General features: G+C 49.2%; 2 protein-coding genes across 3 annotated transcripts in view; one reads left to right on the top strand and one right to left on the bottom strand.

Moving 5' to 3' along the window:
• The window catches only part of EIF2S2 (eukaryotic translation initiation factor 2 subunit beta), a 12,603-nt gene extending 7,301 nt beyond the window's left edge, over positions 1 to 5,302 (top strand). Inside the window, exons 6-9 of the mRNA XM_027664051.1 lie at positions 238 to 386; positions 1,212 to 1,268; positions 1,691 to 1,776; positions 3,738 to 5,302. Coding sequence (XP_027519852.1) covers positions 238 to 386; positions 1,212 to 1,268; positions 1,691 to 1,776; positions 3,738 to 3,913 — 468 coding nt within the window. The 3' untranslated portion in view covers positions 3,914 to 5,302. The remainder of the gene's footprint in view (positions 1 to 237; positions 387 to 1,211; positions 1,269 to 1,690; positions 1,777 to 3,737) is intronic.
• Positions 5,303 to 12,771: 7,469 nt separating this feature from the next.
• The window catches only part of RALY (RALY heterogeneous nuclear ribonucleoprotein), a 121,288-nt gene continuing 114,751 nt past the window's right edge, over positions 12,772 to 19,308 (bottom strand). Inside the window, exons 7-10 of one of the 2 annotated variants that reach the window (XM_027664046.1) lie at positions 18,181 to 18,294; positions 17,489 to 17,634; positions 14,659 to 14,707; positions 12,772 to 14,436 (exon numbers count right to left, since the gene is read on the bottom strand). In XM_027664046.1, the coding sequence (XP_027519847.1) occupies positions 14,663 to 14,707; positions 17,489 to 17,634; positions 18,181 to 18,294 (305 nt within the window). In that variant the 3' untranslated portion in view covers positions 12,772 to 14,436; positions 14,659 to 14,662. Of the gene's footprint in view, positions 14,471 to 14,658; positions 14,708 to 17,488; positions 17,635 to 18,180; positions 18,295 to 19,308 lie in introns of both variants that reach the window. The other variant, XM_027664045.1, reaches the window with a different exon arrangement.

Here is a 19,308-nt window from a genome sequence, read left to right as displayed (position 1 = left end):
TTTTGCATTTATCAGAGCATCTGAAGTGTGTTAGTTTTGCATTTATCAGAGCATCTGAAGTGTGTTAGTTTTGCATTTATCAGAGCATTTGCAGCGTGTTCCAGAGCACATGAGGAAATGCTGGTGGGCAAAGACAGCGTGATACTCACTGTGAATGCTGGTTCAGGTGTTTTTGGAAGTGAGGGGCTCACCTGAGAAATTCAAGCTGCTCATGGCTGTGAATCCCTTCTCTTGCAGCTGCTCAATAGAGTTTTTAACATCATGCGGGAAAAAAACCCGGACATGGTGGCTGGAGAAAAACGGAAATTTGTCATGAAGCCCCCCCAGGTTGTGAGAGTAGGGACCAAGAAAACATCTTTTGTCAACTTCACAGATATCTGCAAATTGTAAGTGTGCTCTTTGGGTTTCCCAGGAATAGCAGATGGATTCTGTGCCCGTGGCTGGGGTGTTGAAGGGATGTTTTCTGGCAAATCAGAAGTGAAGCTATTTTAGTCATTACCTCTGCATTTCTCTGGGAGAAGATATTTATGAAAATGATTTATTGAGATAATTTCTTATTTTATACTTAAATTAGGACAGTGGCAGGGCTGCTACATGGGCCTCTTGGACTGAAACTTCGGGAGTTCATTGGCCTTTATCAAGTCCAGTCACCAGTGATATTTATTTGCAAGTGTTGAGCAGGAGGGTGGGGAAAGTTCTTTCTAATTTGAGCTGACTACAAATACTGTTCTCTTGGTAAATGGTGTGGAGTCCAGTAATGTTTTCCCACTGTTTTCTGCAGTGTTTTAATTATGTCTTGTGAAGGCAATTCTGTTCTTTGTGAGCACTTCTGGAAATGCAGCTCTGATTGGTTCCATGTGTGTGCCAGAAAACAGTCCTGCTGAAATCCCACTGAGGATCTGGGCACTGTACTAAAGGGGATTTTTAATGGTAGCCACTAGCATTTTTTTCGGGGGATGGGAGAGTAAGAATGGAAAATCTCAAATAGAAAACTTATTTTCAATAGTTACTGTAATTGTGAGTTTGGTTTGGGGGGGAATGGTGGAGGGTTTTTTTGTGTGGACTGCTCAGGTTTCTTGTGTCCTTGGCCACTGTCTTTGGTGCAGACCCTCTGGCACTGCCCCCTTTTAGACTTGGTAATTTTCCCCCTGTATAAAATACCAGATTTCTTGGAAGGGGGAAGGCTAAACATACTCTTCCTTTGTTTTTAGATTACATCGTCAGCCCAAACATCTCCTGGCATTTTTGTTGGCAGAATTGGGTACAAGGTAAGGCTGCTGGGCTGTGTTTTACAGTGTTACATACCAAATGCCTATTTGATTGGGCTTTGGAGTCTCTTGTGCTCCAGATGACTTAAAAAATTAGAAACCAGAATGTGACAAAACATTCCATTTACTACATTAGAATGTTTAGAAGATGATCTTATTACTCAGATTACACCTTACTAGAGAGCTGTGTTAATTCTCAGCTCGAAGTTCTTCTGATTAGGAACCTTAACTGTGCTTTTGCTTGGGCAAAACTTCCTGCAGGATTTTAAATGCCTTCAGAATTCTGCAGCAACTCAGTTTTACTCTTCCCTTGAAGAACACACTATTGTCTTGCTTCGTGTTCATGACTTGTTTTAACACTTCACATCTTCTGCAAATCAACCCATCGATTTATTTGTTGTTTTTTTTTTCTTTTAAATTAGTGGCTCAATAGATGGTAACAACCAGCTTGTAATCAAAGGAAGATTCCAGCAAAAACAGATAGAAAATGTCTTGAGAAGATATATCAGTAAGTAGAACTCCCTTTGCCACTACAGCTTTCTCTCAGGCCCATGTGTGTGGGCACAGTGGACGGTCTGGGCTAAGAAGCCACAACTTTGCTTTATGCAATATGTAATAATTTATGAAATAATTCAAATACTGGTGGCTCTGCCAGGGTTACAGTAACCACATGTCATACTCTGTCATGCATTAAAGCATGCCAAGGAAAACAGTGAGAGCATTTGAGAACTGCTTGTTTTTTATTTCTTGGCAGTGCTGAGGACTATGGCAAACACCAGTAATTGTTAATTTTAAAGCCTGTTGTACACGTTAATTAGCAGATGCAGTGTGTGTGTCACTGCTGGGCACAGGACTCATGTCCACATTACATGTAACAAAATATTTAGTGCTGTGTCTGCCCCAGAGTTGCTGATACCTGGGAATGCTGCTTCAGCAGAGGAACTGAGGGAACAACAGTGGGAAGCTTTAACTAGTTATTATTTTGAAAATACCGGTGTCAGTGTGATGCCTTAGAACACATATAGATTTTAGCACAGCTTTTTAGCACTTAGAACTTTTAGCTAAACACCCTTTATACCAAATTTTTGAAATATTGTTTAATATTTCTTGTCAAGGATTTCAATAGAGATTTTTCAGCAGGGCAGAGAATGTCTTGTTTGTAGAGAATGTACCTAGAAAGGACACATTGCTTGATATAACCTAGTCAAAGCTACTCAGAGAGGACCCAGAGGCCTTGACATTGGTCCAAGCAGAGGATCATGATGAAGATGAAGGTGGGAGGAAGGGGTGGTCTTTTTGAGACCCCTGACCCAACTCAGGAGGTGTTGCCTGAGGGAGGTCCCATGGGATGGACTGTTTGGGAACTGGGTGTAACCTGTGAAGTGATGATTAAATATTATAAACAACTAGTGTTCTAAAATTGTGAGGCCTCTGCTGTGTGTGGGGCAATATGTATGTTGTGCCCTTAAAGAACTGCTCTTTACCTTCCTATATTTAAAATTGTCCAGAGAATGTTTTCTTCAATCTTAGGTAACAAGTCCATAATGTACCATAGGAAACCTCATCTTTATTAACCTGGGGATGGGGGGGCAATTTTTAGCTTTTCATTGTAAGCCCTTCTGAGTTAGCAGATGCATTTGAACAGTGTTTCAAGAGTAAAGGCTCAAGAAGTGGTGATTTGTCTGCATTGTCTTTTAAATGCTCTTTACCTTTCTATACTCAGAATTCCTTTAATTAAAGAACTGTTCTTTACCTTTCTGTACTCAAAACTGTGCAGAGAATTTTTTCTTAGATTTTTAGGTAACAAGTGCATAATGTGCCATATGAAACCTCATCTTTATTAACCTGAGAACTGCAGGCAACTTCTAGCTTTTCATAGTAAACCCTTCTGAGTTAGTAGATGGATTTTAACAGTGTTTCAAGATTAAAGGCTGAAGAAGTGGTGACTTGGCTGCATTATCTTTTAACTGCACTTTACCCTCAAAATTGTCCAGAGAATGTTTTCTTCAATTTTAGGTAACAAGTGCATAATGTACAGTATGAAACCTCATCTTTATTAACCTGGGAACTGGAGGGCAACTTTTAGGTTTTCCTAGTAAGCCCTTCTGAGTTAGCAGATGCATGTGAACAGTGTTTCAAGAGTAAAGGCTCAAGAAGTGATGATTTGTCTGCATTGTCTTTTAAATGCTCTTTACCTTTCTATACTCAGAATTCCTTTAATTAAAGAACTGCTCTTTACCTTTCTGTACTCAAAACTGTGCAGAGGATTTTTTCTTAGATTTTAGGTGACAAGTGCCTACGAAACCTCATCTTTATTAACCTGGGAGCTTGGGGGGCAACTTTTGGGTTTCCACAGTAAGCCCTTCTGAGTTAGCAGGTGCATTTTGACAGCGTTCCAGGCCTGAACTCTCAAGAAGCGATGACTTCATGTGCATGGTGTTTTAACTGCCCCTCTGTTCCTCCCCTCAGAGGAGTATGTCACCTGCCACACGTGTCGCTCCCCGGACACCATCCTGCAGAAGGACACCAGGTTATACTTCCTGCAGTGCGAGACCTGCCACTCCCGCTGCTCCGTCGCCAGCATCAAAACAGGCTTCCAGGCTGTCACAGGCAAGAGAGCCCAGCTCCGTGCCAAAGCTAATTAGTCTGCTAATCACCACTGGATTGTGCACAGTGTTCTGGGGAGGTGGCACTGGACAGGTTTCCAGGAGAGGATTGACCGTTGCGATAAAACGAGATTGTAAAAACCGCGAGAAATTTGGCTTTTGGTTGGTTGGGCTGTGAAACCCTTGCAAGATGCAGATCCTCAAGCTGTTCACATACATTTGCTCATTGAATATATTTTACCAACTGTAAGGAACGTGATGGGAAAGGAGGTGCTTTTTAATCCATTCAGACTTCTGTAAAAGACGAGATAAATTAAAGATACTATAACAGTGAGTGTCTTGGATTTGGGTTCTTCCTTCAGTTTCCTCTCTCAACGCTGGTGGGAACGGTTGGTGTGTTGTTCTGCAGATCATGTCACTGAACTATGTCCAAGACCCAGAATGAAGATTAAGGTAGAGGTTATTTTGCTTTTCCCTAACAAGCTGATTTTTAGTTAGGCTGTCATTAAACAGAGAAACCAGTCCCAGAGTCACAGGGCTGTGCCAGCATGAGACCTGCTTGTGCTTTTACACCCTTGGGTGCACAGACAGGGACAGCAGGACTTGTTGGTACTGCTGCCTTAGGCACAAAGTAGCTCTGAGAGACTTCAGACACCAGATTGATGCTGAATCTTAACACAGAATCAGTAAACTGTACTGTAAGTTTTCACAGTGTCATAGTACTAAAGTTTGCAATTTCTAATAGAGAAATGTTTATATTTCTGAAGTCCTGCACTCTTCATCACTTTAAAATGAATCTAAATGCAGCAAAAAAAAAAAAAAAGTAGGTCTAAATGTCATTGTGTGATGGCTGCAACCCAGTCTTCTATAAATCTTGAATTTACAGAAGATGCTGCCAATTAATTTGAGTTCCAAATTAACACATTTTGCTTCGGGATCATCCTGAGCACTTCCCTCTGCTCACAGTCTGTCAGGAATCTCGAGGGGACACACTCAGTGCTGTCCCTGCTGGTCTTCCCAGTCAAGCACAAAGATGCACGTGGGGAGTGAAGTCCCTCCTGGGGACCTTAACGGGGGTCAGTTGTCACTTGATTGCCAAAGTGCCCCAGGGTGAGGGGAAGGTGTCACAGCACCCACCCTGCAGGTGAGCACAGCAGCCTCCTCCCCAGGGAAAGTGCTCATTCTGGATGCAATTCCTCCAAAATCAGAACTTGAAAGGTTTGTACTAAGTTATAACCTTTGTTAATACAGAGCACAGCCTTGCTGGGAAGTCACTCACTTGCTATTTGCAAACTTGACAGCACTGTAAGGCAAGAATCAAGGTTTTATGGTTGGTTTCTTAAAAAACATTTTGAATTTCAAGTGAGCTATAACAATGTTGGATGTATCTTAAAGTGAATAAAGCCAGGATCAGTGCCTCTTGTAACATTATTGTTGTATTCTTGTTTCTTCCTCTTAGTTCTACTCCTTCTGCTGGGAGTAACACTTTCTGGAGAAGTGCTAGTTGCCTTTTTGTTTTGGTGATTTGCTGTTGGGACACACTAAAATAGCTGAAGAAAAATGATACTTTCTGTTTCTACTAACTGGCTTTTTCCTGGGTCAAATACCTTTAACATACTTAAAAACAAATACAGTGTGGCTGCTGTATTTTAGTGCATTAAATACAAAGTTTGATTTTCAGTATAATTAGATCAACAAATCCAAGTTAATAAAGGAATAAATAATTGTTCAAACCTCTTACCTTTGAGCTCTGGCTTGCAAGGAGAGCTTTATAGGTGTATTTTGTAGATGGATTTTGAGACTGTGTGAAATCCTGATGGCTAATGTTGGAGTGCACCATCTTGAGTTGAGGCTCTGGAATAACCTCAACGATGCAGGAAAAGTCATTTCTAGGAGCAGATACCAGTTGGGTTTCATTTTTTTTAGAAAAAACTCCTTCCAGTGTGTCCATTCCAAAAGTGGTGTACGAACACAGATGCATCTTGCTGCCTCTAAGGCTGATGTGAGCTTGGAGTGTGGAGGCAAAAAGATGAGTTTCTGCTTGGGCTGGCTCTGAGAAAGCAGCTTAAGGAGGGGGTTCTGAGGAGGGGGTGGCTGTGTTTGCCCCAGCTCAGCCTGCAGGCGTCTTTTGGGAGGCAGACAGAGCTGTGCTTCTCCATGGTTTTTCTCTCTGAGCTGGAAACTGGCTGTAAGGAGATGTGGGAGGCAGAATTTAGGTACTGGGGAGCAGGATGGAGTCCCTGTGTGAACAAAGGGCTGGGCTGGTTCTCTCCATGGCTTCAGCCGTGCCCAGCTCTCCTTCACCTTGCCCAGTTAGTCTGAGCTCTGTTCCAGCAGCAAAGGTGAAACACATCTTCCAGCCACGACAGAGAAATCTGAGTCTTGTCTCTGGATTTCCTGAGAGAACTTAACAAAAGAAGTTGTGCTGTGGTCAGGCAGCCTCAAGTTTTGATACCCTTCAAAGAATAATCCCTTTATACCCCCCTTCTGCTAGTAAATGCTTTTGTCTCTGCTGTGGAGTCAGGGTTGTGACTCAGAGCATTGGGGGCCTTGCTCAGGGCACTGGAACAACCCAACCTCTCCTGGTCTGTTCAGCACAACCAGTGGGATCAGCTGCCCTCATGTGCTTCTGTCCCGCTGAAATAACTGCTGGGTATCACCAGAATAAGGGAGAATGAGCTCTTTTGCTGGAAGCTTGTGGCCAGAGCAAGGATTTAATCAACTTCTGTAACCAGAAATGGTGTAAAGGAGGAGCAGTTTCTAAAATGTTTCCATTGAGGGCGGGGCATTCCCGGTCATTCCCAGGCATTGTGTGTTGTGTCCTCCAGGCAGGGACACCACACCCCGAGATCCCTGGATTGTGTCAGCTGGGGGGCAGCTTGTCAGGGAGGTTTGGGCACCCGGGAATGTGAGCAAGGAGAAGAAAAAGCAGATTTTCCAAGCTGCTGCAAACAGGACAGGGTTTGTCAGGAATTGCAGGGGGTGTTGTGCTGTAATCAGGTGAAAGTGCCTGTGCTGGTGTCCAGTGGGGGAGGGATAGAGATAGAAACAGCAGGAAAGCTCTGAAAGTCCAGAGAACAGGAAGTCGAGTGTGATTCTGACAGCTAAAGATCATTAGAATTTACCTGTTTATCTTTCCCATAACATTTCTCTAGCTCTCTGTTCTGCCCCTCTGCTCAGTTTTATCCTACAGGTTTATTACAGATCACTGAAAGAGCATCCAAGAAGTGAGAGGCCAGGCTTTGAGACACAATTGAAAGCAGATGTTGAATAGAAAACAGAAGCTGCACAAGAACTACCAGTTCAGCTTCAGCCTGGACAGACAGCAAACTGCAAAGCCACATCAGCTTCCAAGAGAATTGTTTGCTTTTCTGTTTCTCAGTTGTTCTTGCCGTGGTGAAGGGCAGTGCTTGTTGTCTGTGGAGCAGATTACCTGGGTCAGAGACAGTGGGGAGGTATCAGGACAAGCCTGTCCCCCTGAAAGCCTTCCTTGGTTTTTCCAGCAGTGCCAAGGGGTCTGCAGAGGTTTGTATTCCCACAAAGTTCTTGGGGATCCAAACCTGGGCTTGGTTGGACCTGTCTGTCTCTGCCCTCATATATAGAGACATTTTGGCAGTTCCCCTGTGTCACAGCTCACTCTGGTTCCAGAGGTCTGTCCACCTTGGAAAGGCTCTTCTCGAGAGGCTCTAATTTGGGCTGAAAGGATTTTGGATGAACCATAAAATCCCATGGCAGGAAAGGGAGCACAGCTCCAGGTGTCCTTTCCCTCAGGTGCAGAGAGCTGAGGGAGCAGAAGGGTTGCTCTGAGCCTCATGATAGGAGGAAGGAAAAGGCTTTTTTGAAAGAAGATATTACTTGAAATATCTTCCTCCTAAAGAGAAACATCTTTCCCCAAGACAAACAGTCTCAAGGGCTGTTGCTGATCTTTAACATGCACTATTCCATCTGTACAGGCCTTTGGATTGAAGGGACCTCACCCAGCTCCAGCTCCTTGGCTAAGAAATCTGGTGGGTTTGGCTCTTTGCTTATTTTAGCTGTTTTATTATTCATTATTATTAATTATTTCAACTTTTTCATTATTTTAACTACTCTGAAGGTGAAGACAGGGAAGTGCCTCCAGAGGCAATTCAGCCAGTCTTAGTTTTTTCAGACAGAGCTTGGGGAGACACTGCTTTTGCTGTAGGTGTGTAACCATAGATGAATATTAAGCTCTATGCACATATTCACACAGGTGTCATACATATATACACTGTCCATTCTCATCTATTCTGTGTAAAACCATGGCTGAGCCTGTGCTGTCAGTCTCTGTCCCTAGCCCGAGGGAGCAGCAGCAGTTCTTTATCCAGAAGTAGAAATTCCAGCTGGCCCTGGAAACAGGTTCCTGCCTGATAATACTGATAAAATCGGCTTTTCCTTGCAGGAAGAGAAATACTTTCTCCCTTCCCTTCTGCTTGTGTCTCTAAGACCAGGCCCACTCCTTAATGTTCATCATTTTTGCACACTGCAAACAAGGGCAGAATTCTGAGATAACACAGTCATCCCTTTCCATCTGGGTTAGGAGGCATTTTTCAGTGGAATACCCAGCAGAAATGTGTGGAACCTCCCTCCCTCTTCAGCCTCTTCATCGTCCTCGGTGGCTCTCTGGGCTCACAGATGTTTTGTGGTTTGTAACAGGCAGCTTCCTTAATTCTCCGTTCTGCAGTAAAGCAAATTAGTTTTAAAACTTCTGTTTCTTCCCCCAGCCCTGCTTTGGGTAATTATCCCATTCTTTCCATGCATTTCTCTCTCCCATGTGGAAGCATTTCACTGGGGGTGGAGCAGGACCTTGTGATTGTCACCAGTGTCAGGTGACATGGCTGGATCACGGAATCCCAAAATGGTTTGGGTTGGAAGGAACCTTAAAAATCATCCAATTCCACCCCCTGCCATGGGCAGGGACACCTTCCATTAGCCCAGGTTGCTCCAAGTCCCATCCAACCTGGCCTTAGACACTTCCAGGGATCCAGGGGCAGCCACAGCTTCTCTGGGCAACCTGTGCCAGGGCCTCCCCACCCTCCCAGGGAAGGATTTCTTCCCAATATCCCATCTAACCCTGCCCTCTGGCAGTGGGAAGCCATTCCCCAGTGTCACAGAATCATAGAATCAGCTGGGTTGGAAAGGACCTCGGAGATCATAGAGTCCAACCCTTGATCCAACCCCGCCGTGGTTCCCAGCCCATGGCACTGATGCCACATCCAGTCTCACCTTAAACACCTCCAGGGACAGTGGATCCACCCCCTCCCTGGGCAGCCCATTCCAATGGCTGAACATTCTCTCTGTAAAGAATTTCTTCCTAATATCCAACCTAAACCTGCCCTGTGTCCTGTTACTCCAGGCCCATGTCCAAGGTAGGCTCTTGGTGCTTCTAACATGGCTTTACTATCTGCTGATAATATTAATTTTCATTTTGAAAGGAAAAGGAAGATTTCTTGCCTTTGTTACAGGGAGAGCAGTCAGATGTGATCAGCTGTGAGAATTAGGCACAAAGGGCAAGTAAAAAATTTCCAGTTACTTTTTGTTTTGTGGCCTGCCATGTCTCTGTCTTGCTCAGGGCCCTCACAGCCTGTCGCAGGCCTTGTGCCGTGGTTTTGTTCAGCATTAAAAGAACCTTTTTTTCCACTACACGTGTGAAAAAATTAAAATGGAGCTTAAAACCCACTTTTCTTTGCTGCCTTGTCCCCGCACCTCCCAACACCCTCAGCCAGCAGAGGGAGGAGGAACTGCTTTCTCTGTTCTTCTTCTAGAGTGGGGTCCTCCTCTGGGGTCCTCCAGGGGTGCTGATTTAGGCTTTGGGCTGTGGGTGCTGTTGAGGTTTCCCTGTTGGTGAGAGGTTGTTTGGGGCTGGCTGGGGGGGGGTCTCCAATGTGTTCTGTCCATGAGTGTTTATAATTCCAGGCCTTCTCCACTTTCCCAAATCCATTTCAGCTGTGTGCTGAAGGACACTGTTTCCCTCTCCGCTTTGTCCTGGCCAAGGGTGGTGCCCACCAAACCCTGCCCCTGACCAGCACAACCCTTGTGCCTGCACAGTGAGGAGTGTGCTGGGGCTTGGGGGCCTGTCTGCACCTCAGGGGGGGTGCTGTGGGCACACAGGTGCCTCCTGAGCTGGCCAAAAGCAAGGATGCTTTGGCCTTTGGGGATGAAACGGGTCTTCTGAGCAGCAGGAGGGGCCAAGCTGGAGCGCAGGGTGAGGGTCAGGAGGGGATGTCCCAGCTGAGCTGCCAGGCCTGTCCTCCTGACCCAGAATGGCTCAGGATCATCCAGCAGGAGGGAGCTCCAAGCAAACACTGGGAGTGTTGCACCACTGTGGCCCTGCCCCCCTCTCCTGCCCAGGCTGCCCCCCTGCATCCCGAGCCTGGCAGGGAAAATTATCCACCTGGAATGGCACCAAGGAGAAGGTGCTGAACCAGAGTGTTATAAAGGGTTTTCCTGCTGGACTGGAGCAGCACATCCATGGACTCCTGGCTGAGTCCTTTCAGCATCACTGCCCCTGCCCTGGGTGTGTTTTCCTGGCAGGGGATGGATGGACTCCACCAGGAGCCCTTGGGGTTCCCGACCACATCTCCAAAGGTTTCTGAAACTTTCTTGAGAAGAAGAAAAAGATGGAACTAAATGTTCTGCAGATAACAGAAGGACAATGCAGGAGGGATATAACCACTGTCCCAGAGACAGCAACTGGCTCTTACAAATTCCCCAAAGAATGGTCCCGTCTCAGTTGCAGTAACTGAACTGTTTCCAAAGCACTGATGGACTGGAGCTGTGATGCTCATCGCAGTTAATGGAAGTTATTAAGTCATTGGAGGCTTTTGTTACATCTCTTGACTCAAACTGAACAATTATAGGCGTTCTGGCCCCACAGAATGTTTTTCCATGTCCAGAAGCACATGAAAGGAGGATCTGGGGATGGGGTAACTCTGCTCTGTTACTCTAATGAGTGTCCAGACCAGCATGTGAAAAACAGAGCACCAAAGCTTCTGCACATCTGCTCATCCCAGCCAGAGCAGCACATCCAAGCCCAAAGTGTGTTGGCCACCCCAGACACTCCCTGTTTCCTTTGCTGAGGTGCAGGAATGGCAGTGGGGTTGGAGGCTTCGGGTTTGTTTCCAACCAAGGCCACGCTGCTCTGGCCACAGGAGAGCAACAGTGGGAGAGCAACAAGCAGAGCAGCAAATGTGGGAAGCCAGGAGAGGTCCAGGACACTTGGTAATGGGATCTTCCCTCTGTGGGGGGCTGGGGAAAGCCTTTAACAAAGGCTTTTTTTTTCCCCAGTTCACCCCATGGAAACTGTGTGTATATTCAGTTCTGCTGCTCAGTTTATGTTGGTTGCTTTAATTCAGAATACGCAGATGTTGAATTAACTGTTGCCTTGGGGGATGTTCTGGGGAGAATGGACTGGCCCAACCCTTATTCCCACATCCCAGCAGGGATGGTCTTCCCACATCCCAGCAGGGCAGGGACGATTACAGGGAGTGACTCTGTGGGGACACTGCAGTGTCCCCTGTGCCCTGGCAGTGGGGACCTCTGTGCCACCCCTGCTCAGGGGAGGGGTGACACCTCCTGTCCCCCTGTCCCTCTTTTGAGGGACCAGTGGAGTCAGAAGGAAACTTTGCAGCTGATTCAAGGTCTGAAGGGGTGAAGGGGGCTGTGTGTGTGTGTCCCCTTTCCCACCCACTGCTGCACCCTCCCACCCCATGTGGATCACTGGCTGGTACAGAACCCAGTGAGCACCAAAACCCCAGGACTCATTTCACTGAGGCCTCACCTACAACCAAGAGCAAAGTTAATGACCACACAGGGGGCTGCCTGGGAGCTTCCAAAGTCCCTTGCTCTCCCCTCAAAACAATTAGTAAAATCAAACCAGTTGTTCACTGGAGACCTCAGCCTTGCTCTAATGGCCTGGAGCTGGAGTGATCCAGCCCCAGCCTCCAGGCACTGCCCCACAGCCACTCTGAGCTGGGTACTTGGCTCAGCAGAGCTAAGGTAGGGCTGATTTTCATCTTCTTTAGAGCCATTTTGACTTCCTTTTTTTTTGTTTGTTTGGGTTTTTTTGTGTTTGTTTTTGTCTGTTTGTTTGGTTTTTTTGGTGGGTTTTTTTGTTTTTTTTTCTCCCTCCCCCATTTCCTCCTTCCCTGTTGCAAGGACATGCAACCACTAGTTGCTGCTGCTGCATTCCTCATCTTAAAGTGAACTGGTGACTGAGGCCAGGATGGATGGATGGATGAATGAATGGATGAAACATCCTCAGACTCACCATGCTCTTGACCAGCTGCAGTAGCAGCTTTGCCCTCCAGTGCTGGGTGACAGTTCAGACCAGGCTCAGCAGAGAACCTTTTAGGACTCAAAATTAACTTTTCAAACACACTGAAAGCCTGGCAGCACCTGGATTCCACCTGGGCTGGTGGAGGTGTCCCTGCCCATGGCAGGAGGTTGGAACAAGATGAGCTTTCAGGTCCCTTCCAACCCATTCCGGGATCCTCTGATTCTCCCCATGGTGGTCACTGGTCCCTGCTCTGGTGCCAACATTGTGCCTCAGGAGCAGTTGTACTGTTGCCTTGTGCAAATGGGAACAGCAGCCAAATTTTTCCAGTCTGTTATGAGCTGGACCAGTGCAAAGTCCAGAGATTAAAGGCCTGGATTTGTCCCCTGCTCTCCTGCATCAAAGGAGTTTCCAAGCCTCCAGGGGAAAAATCCCAGAGCCCTTGTGAACCCAGATGTTTTGCTCAGCCCAGTGGGATATACCTTGTGTAAGGGACAGCAAATCCTGTGGGCAGAGCTGAGGCTTAGAAAGGGAAAGACTTGTCTGAAGTAGAAGAAAACAGTGTGTGTGTGTGTGAGACAGAGAGAGAAGAGAGGGAAAGAAATTAGATTTCTTTCTTTTATTATACAGGATCATATGTACAAGGTCACCTTTCTCCCAAACATCAGCATCACAGTCAGTTCATAGCAAAAACTGCAGCTCATCTCTCCAGGCCTAGAAAACAGCTCTACAAGGCTCAGCACAACAGTGGAGACTGGACAGGAACCGGCACAGGGAGGGGAAAGCTCTGTTATCCCTTTGATCCCTCACCAAACATTCCAAACTAAGAAATGCAAATCAAACCTTGTACTTCACTCCAGGGTGGCCCTGGGGGGGGCTTGGAGTGTTGCCCCCAGGCCTGTTTTCCCCTTCACCCTTCAGAGATGCCATGGATGAGGTCAGAGCACTCGGAAGAACCCGGAGCCATGCGTGGTGTGGGAGGGTCTGACCAAGGAGAGGGTGTGGACACCGGGATGGAGTCAAAGCACTGAGGGGGTGTGGGGGTGTGTCTTGGAGGGCCAGGAGGTGGGCAGGACACGTCGGATCAGAATAAAGTGCTGCAGTGAGTTCCAGTCCCATCTAGCCCAGGAAAACCGGGTAAGCCCAGGAAGGAGGAAGGAGGAGGAGAAAGGCTGAGAGCTCTCGGGTGCTGTGGCATGAGGGGGTTCCCCTGAGGAGCCGCTGCAATGTGGGGAGCAGGGGAGGTGCCTGCACCCCCACGTGCACTGTGCTGGGAGCATTCCCTGTTCCCAGGGGCTGTCCCACTGCAGGCCCGCGGGCTGTGACGGAGCACGGCAGGAACAGGAGCTGCTGGAGCTCTCCTGAGGTGCCAGGTCGGTGTGAGAGGGGGCAGGAGGAGCTGTGGGCTCCCCAGGGAAGGGGCTGATGTCTCTGGCCCTGGGCTGCAGAAGTGGGTGCTCTCCATCCCTCACAGGGAGCAGCTGGACCAAGCCAAGGGTCTCACCCTCACCCCCCCTCACTCTGCAGAGCCTTGCTCAGCCTTCACACGGTGCCTTCCCAGGGGACAACGAGGAGACCAAACCACTGAAGATGACGTGGGCTTTGTTCCTCCTGCTTGGCATCACTTGCTTTCCTGCAGCTTCCTCTCCCCTTCCCTCTTCCAAGCAGCTTCCAGAGCACAGCACAAGCTCCAGCTCTGACTCCTTCCCACCTGGCAGTGCCTGTGGGCCCACGGCAGTTTGTGGGGCAGGAGAGCAGTGACAGGAGGTGACTGTTGTGGAGGGCAGCTCACCCCACACCCTCCTCCTCACCAGGATCCCCAGTGCAGGAACACAAACCATCCACACTGAGACAGTACTTTCCCCTCAGTCAGGAAATGCTCTGGCTCTCACCTCACATGGGGAAAAACGTCAGTGTTGGGCTGGGCTGAGTCCTCCCCGCTCTCCTGCAAACCCCTCGGGCTCCCTGGGGACACCACTCTCCTGTTCTCCAGTCCGTGGTGGCTCTGGGCTGGGCAGGTTTGGCTCCTGCCTCCCCTGGCTGCAGAGCTCCCAATCCATTGCAGGGGCAGTGGGGATTCGCTGGGATGATGAGTTTTTCTTGTCTTTGCTTTACAGATGGATGGAAGATGTCGGGCCATGTTTCTCCTTTTGGATGCCAGGTAGAGATGACAGCAGCACTTCCATTCAGCTTGTCTTGCTCAACGTGCCAGGACAGGGTTTAGCCTCGTGCTTTCCTCACACAGTTGCTCACTGCTGTTCTGAGAGGGCTGCGAGGGGAGAAGGGGGAGGGACATCATTGTCCTTGAACCCCAAAAATTTGGCATTTAGGAAAGGGAGCGAGGGGCTGGCCAGGGACCCAGCTGAGCAGCCAAGCTCTCTGGATCAGTGGGAAAGAGCATCTTCTGAAGCAGTAACCCCCCACCCCAGCATGCCCAGAAGGAGAGCTCTTGCTCAGAATCAGCCTCCAAACAGCAGTGCAGGAGCTGTACCTGGTTACTGTAGTCTGGCATCCTCCACATCTGTGTAATGGCTGTTCTCCTGCAGGGAAAAGGGAACCAGAAACAAGAGATCACCACGTGGGTGTGTGTTTTGGAGGAGGAGGAGGTGGGCAGGACACATCAGATCTGAATAAAGTGCTGCCTGAGTTTCAGTCCCATCTGTCCCCGGAAAAACTGGATATACCCAGGAAGGAGGAACAAAGAGGAGAAAGGCTGAGGGCTCTTGGGTCACACATCCCTCCTGTCCTGCCTGGGGTGCTGTGACACCTCTCATGTGGTGACCAGCTGGTGCCCTGGGGTGGGAGAGCAGTGCCAGGTTGCTCAGGGTGAGGGAGGAGCTACAAACCACATGTGCCATGGGCACCAGGTGCCATGGAGGTGGTTTCTGGTACACAACAGTTCCAGGCAAAATTTCCTCTGAGTCCTTATTTTGGGATGGCTCTGCCAAGCAGACCTGGGATGTGGGATCCCTTCCTGGGCTTTGAAGTGATAGAATTCATAGAATCGTTTTGGTTGGAAAAGACTTCTAAGATCATCAAGTCCAACCATTAACCCAGCACCTCTGTGTTCACTTCCCTGGGCAGCTGTTCCAATGCCTGGCCACCCTTTCAAGGAAGAAATATTCCCTGATAGCCAATCTAAACCTCCCCCTGGTGCAGCATGAGGCCGTTCCCTCTCCTCCTGTCCCTTGTTCCCTGGGAGCAGAGCCCGACCCCCCCCCCCCGGCTCCCCCCTCCTGTCAGGGAGTTGCAGAGCCAGAAGGTCCCCCCTGAGCCTCCTTTTCTTCAGGCTGAGCTCCTCCAGCTCCCTCAGCTGCCCCTCAGACTTGTGCTGATAAGCCAAAACTGCATTAACACAGCAGAAAATGTGACTATGAATTAACCACTTTATGCTGCACTTATCAAGTGTTTCCCACACCTAAATTCACTGCTCAGAGCTCAATATTTAACAAGTGCACTTGGATTGGTGGTCCAAAAAAATCCCTTTGGCTCTGAGGGGTGGAGGTGTTACAAGAGAAGAGTCATAGGTCACTCACACAGATCTGATGGAGCAGAGCCAAAGGGGTTTTAGGGACCTGTGTGGGCACCATGTCCACGGACAGCAGATGGTGATGGCCACAGTGATGTGTGTGAGCCAAAGAGATGTGGGATAAAGGAGTCACTCCCCAGGAACTGGGAAGACTCCAGAGCTGTTCAGTGTTGTCAGGTCAGGAGCACACCCCAAAGGCTGGCTCTGGGGAGCTGCCTCTCAGTGCTTGAGACCCTCACACGACCTGCACACACTGACCTGCCCCAGGAGAGCACATGGGAGCCTGTCTGATGTTGGGAGGGAAATATTTCTGGTCTCAAAGCCACTTCAGGACCAGAGAGTTACAGAAAACAGAGATGGAAGGAAGCTGAAATAGTCACCCTGTTCATCTCTTAATGAAGACCAGCTCTTCCCAAACCAGTGCCAGCAGATGTCTGTTCACTGTTTTCTTATTCCAACATTGGCAGAGAAGTCCACATTTTTTGTTGACAGGCTGTGTGCTGCTTTATCATCATTAACATCAGCAAGTTACCCCTTAATTTCTCCCATCTGTTTCCCTTGATGTAATTCAAACCTGGCCTTCCTTATCCAACTGGCACAGAGCTTGTGCCTTTCTTCTTCCAGTACCTGCTATGATGTCTCCCCCTCATCAGCTCTCCCAGGATTTAGCAGCAGTGAAGGAAGACCCCGTTCAGCCCCCTCATCCATCCCGACTTAACAGGACAGAGCAGGACAGCACAAACCAGCTCTCCCAGGAAGTGTTTGGAGCTACAGGAGATCTTTGGCCATTAGGGGAATGCTGTGGGTGTGTTGTGAGGTCACCCCAGAGATGAGGGGTGAGGAATAAGAGAGGGATGCTGAGCTTCATCCTCACTTCTGCTGCCACCAGTGCCAGGGTGGGGAAGGAATGGACCTGTACCAGGGGACACTCAGGGCAGGTTCAGGGCCTGCCCCTGCCATGCCAGCCAATCCAGCTTCCCAGGGCTGTGGACAGCAGGGCAGTCCTTCCACCCCTATTGCCCTGACCTGGGTCTGGAGATGATCCTGTTCTCATAAAAGTCTTAATTTTGGAAAAATGACAGTGCTGCCAGTGGTCACACAGTGCCCTGTATGGCACTGCCATACCCAAGCATGGAATGACAGCACAAGGGGCAATGGCTTCCCACTGCCAGAGGGCAGGGATAGATGGGATATTGGGAAGAAATTCTTCCCTGGGAGGGTGGGGAGGCCCTGGCACAGGTTGCCCAGAGAAGCTGTGGCTGCCCCTGGATCCCTGGAAGTGTCCAAGGCCAGGTTGGATGGGGCTTGGAGCAACCTGGGCTAGTGGAAGGTGTCCCTGCCCGTGGCAGGGGGTGGCATGGGATGGGCTTTCAGGTCCTTCCAACTCCTGTGATTCCATGGATGTCTGGTCAGATGGAAGGGCACTACAAATACACAGTCAGGAAAGTGCAGTTAATTTACCATGGCCTGTCTTTGCCATGTGTTTAAATCTATCCAAGAATTACTCGGGAGCAGATCAATTAGGTTTAAACAAGTACTAGTTGTGAAATCAAGGAGAATGTGGTTTGAATTTCAAGAGCCAAGCATGTTTCTTCAGCATCTCCCCACACATTTGCAAGGGCAACAGAACAGTTGGGAGGAAAGAGCTGAGAACAATCGTGGGATTTAAAGACACCAATTTCTTTGGAGGAAGGGAAAACTACTCTTCCCGGGGATTTAGCAAGTTCCAGTAAAACTGTGGTCCACTATGAACTCCTTTGGCTGGGAGGAGGCATCATCCAAGCTCTCTTACCAGTTCATCTTCACACTCATCCCGTGCAAGACCTTCCTCCTCCCCCTCGTCCCCGTTGAGCGGCTCCTCCGTGTTGGCCTCGGCCTCCGACGCCGTGTCCTCCTGGGACACTTCACTTTTGCTACTCTCAGCCTTCTTCCGAACCTCTGAGGGGGCAAAAGCACTGGGATCAGGGGCTGGGGGCACCACCAGAGCCAGTGCACACCAGTGCAGAGGGATCAGGGGCTGGGGGCAGTGCCAGAGCCAGGGCACACCAGTGCAGAGGGCTCCCAAATTCACTCAGTGGGTAAATAATGATCTCGGGGGTTTTCTGCAAAGGGAAGTTTTGCTGATTTTGAGGAAACTGCCCCAGAGACCTTGGAAAGAGCAGAGCAGGTTCTACATCACTCCAGGGAGTGTGGGAGCCAGATAGGATGGAATAGGCTAGGCTAGCCTAGGATAGGACAGAGAAGAGTAGAACAGAATAACAGAAAAAAAAAGCAAACTAAGAAAATACAAACCATATGACTAAACTAAAAAAAATCTCATCATTTTAAACCCCAAGTCCATAATTTGGGGAATTCTGATGTGTAATTATGGCTTTTGCTTGTACCCTGGATCCTGGGGGCTGACCCTTCACTGTTAGAGCCCAGAGGATGCTCTAAGTTGTGCTGCTCAGGGCTGGCCCTGAGACACTCCCCCACAGCACTGACCTGCAGACAGCTTCTGTTCCTCTGCAATCTGCTCCAGCCGGCCCAGCAGAGCATCAATGTTGGACTTGATCTGTGTCAACTCAGTTTTGATTGTTTGCAGCTCACTGCTCTTCACTTGGAGGGAGGAAGGGAGGAAAAAAAAAGGCCTTTAGTGCCCTGCAGAGCACCCGCAGAGCCTGCCCTCACCCCCCAGCCCAAGGTTAAAGACATAGAGGAACCCCAACTGCTGAGCAGGGTGCAAACACAAGGAGGAACCCCACGCTGGAAACTGCTCCTCAGTCCTTACTTCCTGCTGGGGGCTGCAGGGGGCTGTATGCACCCAAAAAAGCCTCGGAATCTGCTGCCCAGGCAGCTTGTGGAGACTGACACCAGGCTTTGGCCCAAGCCTTCCCCAGCTGCTCAGGCTGTTGTTTCCAGATGTTTTGGGGTGCAGGCTTTCCCTGGGAGCACCCTGCCCATGGGTGGGTGCTTGGGGCCAGGGGGTCCATGTGCACACCTATAGAATCCCAGTCACAGAATCAACCAGGCTGGAAAAGACCTCCAAGATTATCAAATCCAACCCTTGATCCAACCCCGCCGTAGTTCCCAGCCCATGGCACTGATGCCACATCCAGTCTCACCTTAAACACCTCCAGGGACAGTGGATCCACCCCCTCCCTGGGCAGCCCATTCCAATGGCTGAGCACTCTCTCTGGAAAGAATTTCTTCCTAATATCCAACCTAAACCTCCCCTGGTACAGCTCAAGACCCAGCCCTCTTGTCCCGCTGCTGGTTCCTGGCAGAAGAGCCCGACCCCCACCTGGCTCCCCCCTCCTGTCAGGGAGTTGCAGAGAGTCAGGAGGCCTCCCCTGAGCCTCCTCCTCTCCAGGCTGGGCCCCCCCAGCTCCCTCAGCCTCTCCTCACAGCACTTGTGCTCCAGTCCCTTCCCCACCCTCGTTGCTCTTCTCTGGACCTGCTCCAGCCCCTCCATGTCCTTCCTGAGCTGAGGGCCCAGAACTGGACACAGCACTCCAGGGGTGGCCTCACCAGTGCTGAGTCCAGGGGCAGAATCCCTGCCCTGCTCCTGCTGCCACACTGTTCCTGAGCCAGGCCAGGATCCACTGGCCCTCTTGGCCACCTGGGCACACT

This window comes from Corapipo altera, unplaced genomic scaffold (assembly GCF_003945725.1).
Source record: "Corapipo altera isolate COAL_440 unplaced genomic scaffold, ASM394572v1 110, whole genome shotgun sequence".
NCBI classification, from domain to species: Eukaryota; Metazoa; Chordata; class Aves; order Passeriformes; family Pipridae; genus Corapipo; species Corapipo altera.
The sequence above is the reverse complement of the archived record's forward strand: the minus strand, read 5'-3'. Positions and strand labels throughout refer to the sequence as shown.